General features: G+C 35.7%; 1 protein-coding gene across 2 annotated transcripts in view; it reads right to left on the bottom strand.

Moving 5' to 3' along the window:
• MMS22L (MMS22 like, DNA repair protein) overlaps positions 1–13,266 on the bottom strand; it is a 141,369-nt gene that overhangs the window by 33,187 nt on the left and 94,916 nt on the right. For both annotated transcript variants that reach the window (XM_067702527.1, XM_067702528.1), the window contains exons 15-18: positions 10,353–10,546; positions 5,759–5,909; positions 3,871–4,022; positions 2,932–3,074 (exon numbers count right to left, since the gene is read on the bottom strand). In XM_067702527.1, coding sequence (XP_067558628.1) covers positions 2,932–3,074; positions 3,871–4,022; positions 5,759–5,909; positions 10,353–10,546 — 640 coding nt within the window. The remainder of the gene's footprint in view (positions 1–2,931; positions 3,075–3,870; positions 4,023–5,758; positions 5,910–10,352; positions 10,547–13,266) is intronic.

Below are 13,266 nucleotides of genomic sequence, written 5' to 3'. Positions count from 1 at the left end.
CATACTTTCTAAAAAGCCTGTACTTGTTACCTGAAAAATTTTGGTTCATTGAGTTATACAGCTTCCCAATTTGGACAACACATTTCATTGTCCATATTTTAAAAAAATCATATTTGTTAATATCACCAGTGTTGTCAGAAAGTCTTTAATTATCAAGAAACTCTCAAGCTCATGATGACAAATACAAATGTTCCAAAATTCTAATTTTCTTAAAAGCTCAAATTATGTTAATATCAAAAAAATGCTGTCAGTTGACTTCTTTGAAGTGATAGGCTCATTTTTAAGAAAATATTTGCCAAATACCCAAGTCTGAATAACCATACTTTGTCAGTTGTTCTTTCACGGTAAAAGCGGTCAGTTCAGCTTACAACTCAATCACATAAGTGGCTCTCACTTAGACAACAATCTTGCTTTCATATGCATCAAAAGTACTTTAAATATATTTCCTATTGTCATTCACAGAATACTAAAAGGGCATGTACTCAAGGGTGAAAATTTATTAAAATTAGTAACTTTACTGCTTCATTAATGATACTCTTAAGTCAAACTGTTTTTTTTCCCCCTCTGTGATTGCATGGCCTTGAAAATTATACTGACTACTAGTATAATCTTGGGCCATGGTGTTGATTTCTGCTACAGCTTTTACGCTATTTGTACAAACACCAATATAGTTTTGAGCTCAAAGAACCCCTGAAAAGTATTAGTGACTCCTAGAGGTCTATGAAACAGACATTTAAGAACCAGTGCCCTAGATTTCAATATTTCTCTGTTTAGCCTTAACCTCCCCAGACTATGAGACGTATATTTTTCAGTGCCTTGACTATCCTCACCTTCATGTCACACTATCATTTCTGTGCAGAGAAGAGTTAATATAGCAGGGGCCAATGTCATTACCCTTAAGAGGCCTATTTGCACGGTTGGTCCTTGGTTGGTTTTTGGACCCTTGGATTTTCCCCATCATCTCCCAATAAGAATGGCTCACTGTGCCTAAACAGTTTGTGCAACCAATACAGTTTATACTGAATATCTGCTTTCCTTCTGGGAGTCCGGATTTTTAAAAGTGCCAAACAAACAGGTCCTAGGTGACCAGCCCCCATTAAAAACTCTGGGCACTGAGTCACTAATGAGCTCCCCTGGTTGACAGATTTCATAGGTGTTGTCCCAATTCCTTGCTGGGAGAATTAAGCATCTCCAGTGTAATATCACTGTAAGGGGACTCTTGGAAGCTGTGCCTGGTTTCTCCAGACTTCACCCCCGAACTTTTTCTCTTTGTTGACTGTACTTTGAAACTTTTCACTGTAATAAGTCATAGATGTAAGTACAACTATATGCTGAGTTCTGTGAGTCCTCCTAGCGAATCATAATAGCACCTGGGGTGGGGTGACCATGAGCACCCCTGACACAACCTCAAACTAAACAGGTTTAAAATTGGACTTCTCACCTACTTCTGCCCCACTCTAAATCATGATGTTCCTATTTCTCCTTAAGGTCATCATTTTTCTGGTTAAACACAGTATTTATTTCATAATCATTCAAAAATCCCAGAGTGCAATCTTCAATTCCTCCTAAACTCACTAGCTTCTGGCATTAGTGCTCCGGCACCTTTAATTTACTCTATTGTTACCAATTTTCTTAAAGTCATTTGATCAAATCAGACCTACTTAAAAATTTATAAAGCCTGTTCACAGGATAAAATCTAACTTCTTATACCAAGATGCTCTGAATTCTTAACCTACTGATTGACCTATCAACTAACTGACATTTAGCATATACTGTCTTATATTATTATTTTAGCCTTTGTGTATGTCTTGTATTCTCAGACAAGTAAAAGTTCTCTAAGATCAAGGACTAGTTCTTTTGGTTCTTCAAATCCCCAAGAAGTCCTCACATAATACTATCTAGCATTTAGCAAACAACTATTATTTAGTGAGTAGTTAAAAAGCAATTAATTTGGATAGGATTAAATTAGGAGAGCCTTCGAAAATGATCAGTGTAGTGCATGACTTCTACTTCCCTTTCTGGTCCAGTATGGTCCCCAGCATAGGTGCTGAATTAATTAATGATGGAGATCCAATCAACAACTAAATAAAAGGCTCCAGAGAAATATGTATTTTATATCTACATCTACTACTACGAAATATTTTTAGGATTTATATGACATCTCTAACTGTAACAATTGTACTTTAACTTAACGAAAACCAATGGAAGAATTCACATTTATGGAAAGAGCTTATGGATTGTAAGGACCTTCGTTGCAGTTAATACCAACTACTATGTGGGAAAATAAACTAAGTTTTACTGTGACTAGCTTACAAAAACACTAATCCAAGCACATTAACGACCTCAGGCTATAAAACAAAGACTATTACATAAGACAGATTCCTACAAAATTAATAATTAAAAATACAATGTTGAATGGGACTATTTATTACAGAGGCAAAATAAAACAAATGGATTGGTTTTTAAATCCCCAACCATGCTATGATATGAAGTAGTTGGTGCTTATGCTGCATACACTAAAATTTTACTGTAAAATTTACACTGTTCATTACAGGGTGGTAAACATTAAGTTGGAACTATTATGGACCATATACAAGGAAATTTAAGTACCTGAAGAATATTGTTATCTAACAATTTCAACAATAAGATACTCCTACAATTTAGATCAGACTTGGAGTTAAGGTTTTTATGTGGCATTCTTTACTCTTATTATTTTTTATTACACGTAATTCTTCTGCTGTCCTGAAGAGTGAGTTGTGCTATATCTTAGATTCACATTTTTATTCCTCCAGAATTTTATAATAGCGGCAACCAGTAATATGATTCAATTTAAAATAATTCATTTTATGGAAAAACTTTATGAACACTTCAAGATTTTTGGAAAAATAATTGTAACTGATCTGAACAATTATATTAATGAATAAAAAATACCTCGAGGAACAGAACAAGTGCTTTTTTAGGGCCTTCTTGCATAGGTAAATATTCAACTTGAGCCTTTGAGAGAATATTCTTTACTTCTGAGAGTTTAAATAGCAACCTTGTCAGTTCAGCCAACTGTTCCATGTAGTCTTTTTCTGTTAAAATAAAATATTTATATAATGTTTATAAATTTATGTTTTATATATATATATGTATATACACACACACACATATATATGGGAGAACAGGGAACGTATCATTCTTCATTTATGACAACGCTTTCTTTTAAAATTAAAATTTCTACATTATTAAAAACTTCTAAGTTTCTCTCACTATGAGAAGGCTTTATTTAAAAACAAACAAATGAGTACTTGTGAACGTCCTAGTCCCAAAAGCTATTCACGTAAAGCCAACTGATTTAATAATATATAAAAGTAAATTTGGAGCATGTTTTCAGTCCAGCCTTTGTGGGATTTATGAATGGCCATAAACAATAGGTTTAGGATAAGGCACGCCCTACAGACAATCAGAACTGTTTGGGATATTAAAAACAAAAAAATTACAAGGAAATGGGATGAAATTATTCATAATTGGATATTTTTCTTTATAGGGTGTTAACAGTGTGATATCTGGTTATTTACTTCATATTTCCACTTTTTTTTGTGATCAGTTTCTTGAAGGTAAAAAAATAGCTCGTCATTTGAGAGCAAATTTTTGTTCCTAGCTTCCAAGGAAACAAGTTCTTTTATCTTTATAGGAGAGAAATTTGTCCTATACAGTTACAGGAAAATATCAAGAAAAAGAAATAGGCTGCAAAAGGAAGTAAATTTCTGTTCATATTAATACCTATTTACAAATACATTTTTTATCTTTCCTATTAATTTACATAATGAAACAGGAAATTTTAAACATACTTAGCTATCTAGAAAGCAAAACACCTGCAATACTTACCAACTGCCTGTTCAGTATTTAAATCAATGAACGAGTCATCTGGCACATAAAGGTTTTTTATATACATTTGCAAAATGCAACGGATCCATGATCTTATAGTTAGGGCTTGAAAAGATACACAGCCTGAATGAGAAAGCGCTTCACATAACATGCTGTAAAAATAAGTTGATGGATATTAAAAAGAGAAACCAAAACAAAACCCTGACAATGTATTCCCTGAGTACAGAGATTCAGAAATAAAGGAAAACATTCTAATATCCCCCAGTTCTTGGCCTCACTTATTTTACAAACACACTAATGCAGACATGCATTGCTGAAAATAAACTCTACAGATACACACAAAATGATATTTTAGACAAATATTCTTGCTTTCATTTGTAATGCCCTAGTTTTTAATTTTCCTTTTCCCACTGATGGCATACATATAGGCTAATGCCAAAGGAGAAAGGGAAAGAAGAACATGGTTAAAATTAGAAAAACAAGGAAGGGGATTAACTAGCTAGGTGAGATAATACTAAAGGAAGTGGCAAGTACAATAAAAAACAGTGGCCCTTAGAGTAAACAGAGAAGGGGTCATGACCAAGAAAAAAGGTAAAAAGACAAAATACATTTCTATGTGGCTCTCCTGACCAATCCCGTTCCCATCCCTTCCTTTCCTGCTCCCCCACCTTAATAATGACAGGAGTCATTATTAAGGAATTCCAAAATAACATCTGAATGAGATTAAAAAAAAATTATCTTACAAAGTCAAAGCCCTAGTTAAATCTGATTTCTAATCATTTTATAAGTGAGGATAGAGAGAATGAAGATGGTCTTCACCTAATTATAAATGTTATGTAAAGTTAAGACGCTTGAAAAATACATATAAATTCGTAACTCTAAAAATACTGTTTTGAAATACTTTGAATATAAGTTATCATAAAAAAAGAGAACACAAAACAGAAGAACTCAGATGGGTCATTTATTACTTATACAACCTTCCCAACGTTACTTACCAACTTTGCATTTCAGTTCCTTCAACTGTGACTAACACACAATATTATTTTAAAAACTGAAATCCTTTCAGATAATTTCAGCAAAAGTATTTAATAAATAATATAAATAAATGTTTGTTGTTATTAAAGAATTCTTAAGCTGGAAGGGATCCTGAAAGTAATCCAATTGAAGGTGAACTCCCTTACTTTACAACTGAAAGCCAGTGAGAAAATGATTAATGACTCTGCTTAATGAATTCCTTTTGAGAAGAATACCTCTCTTCATTTTCACTGACTGGCAGGCAGCTGGGATCAGACCTACACTGGTCTCTTAGGTTTGTGTATTTATTTTATTTTCCCTCATCTTGATATTCTTATTTGAATTGTCCTGATTATTCTATACTATTTCTATTATCTATTGCATATTTTTTCTGTTGGGGTTCCTCAGATCTCTTATGTAATATGGCAGGAGACACTTAAAGATATGGAAACCAAAGTTCAGGGTGGGGATGTCTCTTGTTCATGACTACACAAAACTCAAAGCTTTAAACATCTAGCTGTGAAGAGGAAAGCTATCATTAAATCTAAAACTACAGTAATATAAGTGTCTTACATATTCAGCAATATTAATTGTATAATTTCTTTCACAATGGTGAGTGAAGAAAGGTCTTTTCAGGATGAGGATGAGGCAGTCCTACAAAAACCGTTTTGACAAAACAGCAACAACACTGTTTTAAGAAAGCTTTCCTACTATTAATACTGTCAAAATGCTGATACACAGAAAAGCAACAAACTGCCCAAGTGAGAGTATATATAGTAAAGATCAGTTTTTATTGTGAAAATTCTTACCTTCCTAGTGAACTCATCTATCGTGGGCTTACATTAATGTGCATACCTGAAATAAAAACACTTACCTATTTTGTAGGAAATGAGTTAAATATCTGGCTACAACTTGGGGCCAGACGATATCATCCCAACCAAAAAGTTGTATCATTGATGTAACTGGCTGAGGCTGAAGATCTGATGGAGCTGTGCTGGGCAAGTCCATTGCCAGCAAAGTAAAATCTGGATTTAAAATGAGAAAAACTCACAGTGAGAATTTTTTAACCCCCCCCAATTATATCAATAGTGATTTTTAAAAAATTAGCACTAAATAGTAAAATGTCACATTTTAGAAACGTACAACAGAAAGCTAAAACTGAACTAAATTCATGTTGTCGAAGAAATTTCTGTGGCGATCATCTGGATCTCCAAGAAAGGGTCTAGAATAATCTATCTCAGCATCATCATGATGAATCTATAATGGCCCTCTCAAATGGCAAATTCCACACCTGATGTCTCTGCTTATGTGACTCTCCCATTCAAAAGACCCATTACAAAAATTATTTCTAGCATCCACTCTTCTCCAATTGAGTTAATTTACTCATCACCTGCCACAGACAGAGTTCTTCCTCACCTTGGACACTGGACATTCTCTTCTAGTAAAAAGTGATCTTCTACAATCAATCAATGATACTCCACTTCCCTCAGAGCTCACAAAGCCTAGGAGCTAGAATTCCTTAGGTCACCATGGTAAACAAATGTACTTTATTTTGTGATTTCCTGGGATTCCCCAACTTAATCTGCACTATATCACTATATGTTTATCAATAAATTGCTTCTTAAGTACTGCTCCTATGCAGCTCTCTCAAATGGTGGCTATTTATTCTCCCACACTCTCGTACACAGGACCCACATAAGGTGAGCTTACTTCTTGGTCCACATGGCTGCTTCTATACCATTCTCCCTTCCCCCTCCCTTTGGCTTTGAGTCTTAGGTCATCAGATTAAGTCACCAGCACTAACTCTCCTTGTTGCATTTGTCTACCGTTTCCTCCTTCACCTCCTCTCATCCCTTGAAGATTTTAGCTCACTATCATCCTTTCTAACTGCACTCCTGTCATAGTCCTTGATGATTTTTCTTCCAATCTCCTGGCACTGAACTCCTCTCCTACAGTGAGTCTATCTTCCATTCTACTTTAGCCATTCACTCCCATGGTGATACAGAGACCTTGGCACTACCCATAAGTACAATCTCACCATAATTTCCACTTTGAAGACCCCTCTTTCTGGCATCGAACTACCTTTCCAACTCTCCTCCTGTAGGTTCCCAAATCCAGCAATCCTTTGATTCCACCAGGACCTACAATTCATTGATCCTACAAGTTTTCCCCTTCCTTCCCCTTTTTAGGCAGCTTGATTACATGGTCCATTATTATACTGATTTTCATATACCATCAACTCCCTTGCTTCTTACTTGATTTTTTGTACTTTCCTGGAAAAAACACCATCTGTTTAATTACATCCTTGGTCTTCTCCCCACATGCACCTACACCTACACAGTATAAATGGCTGGTGAACAACCATGCTGACTGATCTCATTTCAAGTTTATGACTACAAACTTTAAGTGGACTCTTAGAGTTGGCCATCATTTCTACCACATTTCTCTAGTCCATTCAGTCTTTTACTCTCCTAGAGGATTACTGCATACCTTCTTTCCTTGCTCCATCATAAGCCAGCATCTCCTCCCCATCTTCACTTTCAGCTAATGACCTTACTACGTCACAGAGAAATGAGAAACGTCAGAGGAGAACCACCACATCTACCCAGCAACCTCCACCTGGGCCCATTTACTCTGCCTTCTCTTCTGCTACTACAGGATATCTGAGGCCAAGTCCTCTATGGGATCCCATTTCTCTTGGGCATCAAAACACAAGTGAGTCTCTTGCCACATCAAGTTTTCCCTCACTCCTAAACATTCCTGTCAGCGTTATAAATATGCTGAAATTTCTCCCATGTTGTTAGAAAAAATTCTCTGACCCCATTTCCCTCTCCAGCTAACATCCCCATTTTTCTACTTCTCTTAGACAGTGATACTCAAAAAGATTTACTACATTTGCAGTCAGCGATTCCTCTTCTCACATCTTCTCTTGGATATCTTCAATCAGGCCTTTGTCTCTACCCACTACAGCAAAACTGCTCTTGAAGGTCATCAGTGACCTCCATCCTACTAAATCCAAGGACCGATTCTCAGGCCTCATCCTACTGGACCCATTAACTGCATTTGAAGTGTTGATAACTGCTCCTTCCTTGAAAAGCTCTGTCATTTGGTTTCCAGGGCACTATACTTTCTTGGTTTTCCTCTCACCTCACTGGTATTCCTTTGCAGTCTCCTTTCTTGGTTCTTCTTTATCCTACAAATCTGAACATGGGAATATCCTAGGGCCCTATCCTCAAACTTCTCTTTTTACTGGTACTTACTCTACTAGTAGTCTCATCCAGTTCATAGCTTTAAAGACTATTTATATATACATAGTTTCCAAATTTAAATCTCCAGCTTAGACCTCTTCCCTGAACCCTAGATTCATTATCCAGGGGTCTAACTCAACATCCCTACTTGAACTTTAATGGACATATTAAAAAAAAATGTCCAAAATCAAAATCCTAGTCTTCACTCACAAAATCTGCTCCTGCCACAATCTTCCTCATCTCAAACAAGGGGTTCTCCCTTTATCTGTTTTGCTTACCATATCATACCCACTTAGAAAATTCTGTCAGCTCTACCTTCATATTGGAAATCTGACCACTTCTCACCACTTCTACTGCTACCACTGTAGCCCAAGGTGCCCAGCTCTGAGCTGTTACAATAGTTCCCTATGTGGCCTCCCCATCTCCCGATAGTCTTTTCTCCAGCCAGTAGCCAGAGGGATCCTATCACTCCTCTGCTCAAGACCCCAACAGCTTCTAATATCAGGGTAAAAGCAAAAGTCTTCACAGCTACGTACAGGGCAGAACACAAAGTAGTTCTCCATAACCGCTTGACCCCATCTCTGACTACTCTTACTCCTTTTCTTATTCCACGAGAGCTTTGACGGCTTCCTGTAGTTCCTCAAACACACCAGACACACTCTTGCCTCTGGACTTCTGCATAGCTCATAGCTGCATAGCTGCATATTTCACCTCCTTCATGTCTTTGCTCAAATGGTACTTACACAGGTTTTCCTGACAATTCTGTTTAAAATTATAACTTGCCTCTGGCTTTCCCTATCCCTATATTTTCCTATATTTTTATTTTTCTCCATAGCATCTCACCATCTGACATATTACACATTTTACCTACTGATTTATTTATGTTCTCTCCCCGCCACTAGACTATAAGCTCCATGAAAACATGGAGCTTATACATGAAAAAAAGAATTGCAGTCCTTTTTTTTTCCCATTGGTATATCCCCAATGGCAATAAAAGTGGGTATTCAATAACCTTTTTTTAATGCAGGAAATTTCTCTCTCCTATGAAGTCTTTATTTCAAAACGAACCCAAAACCCACACATATTTTGCTTTATATCTATATACTGTTTATTTTCAGTGCCTAGGACAGCACTGACTCAACTTGTATAATATAATTTTTGGTAACTAACTGGAAGTTGGGATGATGAATGGAAGAAAGATAAGTCATATTGGCTAGTAATGACTGCTTTGGTTAAACTGAATATCAATATTTATTTTCACAGACATTACACTGGTTGGAAAACCGTTGCCCTGTCACAATTCTTCAATCTATGTATCACTGTAAAGTCTTAATTATGCAAGTGTTACCAGAATTCAAGGTCTTTTAAAATTTATATCATGCAGTCTTTCTGTTGTGCTTTTAGCTCAGCTTTCCTCATTCACACCAGGGTAAAATAAACCTTGGTTTAGATCTTAGGTTTTCAAAAGTGTTAATATTTAAATACATTAAATACCTTCATATAAATTGCACTTAAATACATGCAGTCACCATATTGATCTCTCTCTATTCCAGTATTTCTTAACATACATTGGGTAAAATATCCCTTTGTGAAAGATAATGACTTCTTTTTGGGAAAGTGCATATATGCACATATATGCAAATTCTTGCCTATAATTTCATCTGATTCAGAGTCCCTTAAAGCCTAAGGACATGTCCATAGGCTAATAATCAAATTAAGTAAAAATTACAACCTAAAATAGAATCTAATGAAGTCAGAACAATAACATTCTCTATACTCCATGTCATTCTGGGCTCATCTGCTTGATGTTGAAGTGGAATTCATGCTACATCCTTTATTGCTCTTTATTCAACTTCATCTTATACTAGATATCTGAACATACAATTTGAAAATAAACTACTCGAACTAGAAGAAATCAAATGTTGCCTTACTTTCCGAATAATGCATGCATAAGAAAAGTTCACGTACATTCAATATTTTTAAGGTTAAAAGTGATCTTTTGTTTTTAGAAAATGATCACTTAATTTTTACCTTTACTAAGAGGAAAATAATAAACAAGCCAAAGGTTCCTAATTTTAAAATATGTACCTCTTTTCATCTTTCTGGTTGACAAAATATTTATTGCACCATAATAAAATAAGGGTTTGTTACCAAGCAGACAGAAGAAAAAACTGACAGTCTGCAAAATGAGAAACTAATTAGCAAATTAACAACGCTGACCTGCAGCTGCATCCGCGAGTTGTGAGGGAGGCACTATCTGTGACATTCTCTGACTCTTCAAAAATGAAAAGAAATGCCTCCATAGTGCACTGGCAACTGCAGCAAGGTGGCGCTCTTTAGCCGATAATGAAGACTGCACAATGAGGTCCACATTCTCCCTCTGAAGTTCCTGACACAATTGTTGATGCATACTCCTAAAAAGAAATAAAAATACAGTTAACACCCGACAAATACTCACAAAAATTTTTCTTTAAATACATTATTGGCTTTTAACATTTACACCATGTGAAAACTGAAGAACTGTTTTATATAATTAAAACCTTTATGCCAAGACATTATGCATTTCTGGTTATTTGATGGATGAATGATGGCATATTAAGCACCATAGAGTTAATGTTAATTACTAATGTCAACCATTAATTATATGCTTTTTAATATGGCATATCCAAATAAGAAACAGGCAGCTTCAGAATGAAGGTTTGCATTTTGCAACTATGCAACTATGACAAGTGATTTTACTTACAATCTAGACATAAAAACAAAATTTAAAACCATTTCTCCTGTGAGCTTTAGGGCATGATGTACCAAGAGGACAGTGAGTATTTATGGCTTATGCGTGATATTTTAAACTAAAATACTTTCCTTGTTTAGAGCAGACACAGGTGTTGAGCTAGTATATAAAACTGTGCTAGATACAACCTTATTATCAGTACATTGGTCCAAAAAGATCTATAATCATTTTCACATAGTAGAAAAAAATAAAAAATAAAGTTATTCTCCATAAATCCATAAAACATGAATTCAATACTGTCTCAAGTTTCAATTTATCATTTACTCACCTTTTTTTCCTATTGAAAATTTAGATATCTCTAGACCTTAAAAGAAACATAAGAGGGGTATATACTAAAAGATTTTTCTAGTGATCTGGAATAGAAGGCATTTATGCAATATGCCCAGCAGTTAATAATATTATTTAAAATTAAATGTGCAACCGTGATATTATTCCTGTTTCTGTTTATATTACTGCCATCTCAATTGAGGGTAGACACAAATGCATGAATACCATCTTTAGATTTGCTTTCTTCAATTAAAGAGGAAGCAGTGAAAACCAACCAGTGGAGCTAAGGCAGAAGGCGTCCTTCAATAATGGTAGTATTCCATTAAGAAAAACGACTAGTACTTTAAAAAAGAAGGAAATATTACATTAATTCCAACACTCCTGATGTTTTAAATCAGTTCATCTAAGGGAAGTGGACACTCAAAATAACTATATAAAATACAGAACTAGTGCATGTAACTAAAGCAATTCCACAAAAAGATCAAACTGGTTGCAAGACCACATCTTCGTACTTTTCCCATAACTACACAAAAGTAAAAATTTTAAGTATAAATTATGTAACACTAGGACTCTGTGCCTCTCTACATTGGAATTCTTAGATGATCATGAGATACTACTTAATGCTACTTGAAGTACTGAAAAATAAAACAAGTGTACAAATGCCTGGGGAAAGAATATCATAGTAAGCAAGTCTCATAAAAACTAACCAAATATCTGCTATGTTCTCTTTGTGTAAAAACCTGCCTGAGATGCTTTCAACTTGAACTAGTGACTAAAGAACCATTTCAGGTCCTTTAGCTTTGAGTAAGATGAATATCAAATCACTAAAATCCATTAGGCAACTAATTCATCTGCCTACATCCACAAAGCAAAGTTCATGGGTACATTTCAAGACACTGGAATCCAAGTAAAATAATACCACCATTTGTAAAACCCATCTATAGCTTTTTCAAAGTACATTGGTCTCAAAGGATAATAAATAACATACTGTATCTGGGTAGGATGGATTTTACTCACTATTTCTAAATAAAATAAGCCATTTCTTCACTCACTAAAATCTATTCCCCAGGAAGGGGTATTATTTCTGATCATCCTTTATTTTTATTTTTTTAATTTTAATTTAATTTTATTTTTTTGCGGTACGCGGGCCTCTCACTGTTGTGGCCTCTCCCGTTGCGGAGCACAGGCTCGGGACGCGCAGGCTCAGCGGCCATGGCTCACGGGCCCAGCCGCTCTGTGGCATGTGGGATCTTCCCGGACCGGGGCACGAACCTGTGTCCCCTGCATCGGCAGGTGAACTCTCAACCACTGTGCTACCAGGGAAGCCCTGATCATCCTTTATGATGCCAGAAATTCTTTAAGTAAAGATCAGAACAATTCTGTACGATGGGTATCATTTAATCCTCTTTATAGATGATGAAGATGATAATAACATGCCCAAAGGTCACATGGCTAAGAAGAGTTGGCCCCATAATCTGAATCAGAATCTGACTCTGAAGCCCCTACTTTTCCCTTACACACTAAGACACACACCCTTATATGCTAAGATGCACGCACATGCGCGCACACACACACGGTTTAAATATTGATCAATTTTCTTCTCTCCCTACTTGGGTTAAGAAATTTTAGTAAGCCTAAGAAAAGAAGCTAGACAAGCCACATGTAGCTCTTTGCCTCGTGAAGAGGCAGGGGCAAATGTTTTGAGTAAAAGACTAACTTAACATGGGTTAAAATCATTTTGGAAATACACAGATGTGGAAATACAGATAACCAGCCCACTTATGTTCTAAAAGATGCAATACATTATAGCAGAAAATAAAATCTGCTGAACATCAAGTTATTCAAATTGCAGCTCTTATAGTAGAAATAATAGCAACATCTAGCATTTATTGGTATTTACCATGTGCCAAGCACCATGCTAGTTATTTTGTAAGCATTGTTTCTCACCCCATGTGGTAGGTACAATTATTATTCAAATCTTATAAATGAGGAAACTGAGGCAATAGAAGTAACACTTGTGTTGGGTAAAGCTGCTGGTTATTAGCAAAGCTACTGTGAGCTGGGTGACCTTGAAAA

Source organism: Pseudorca crassidens, chromosome 13 (genome assembly GCF_039906515.1).
Source record: "Pseudorca crassidens isolate mPseCra1 chromosome 13, mPseCra1.hap1, whole genome shotgun sequence".
In the NCBI taxonomy this organism is placed as follows: Eukaryota; Metazoa; Chordata; class Mammalia; order Artiodactyla; family Delphinidae; genus Pseudorca; species Pseudorca crassidens.
This window is presented reverse-complemented; position numbering and strand designations above follow the sequence as displayed.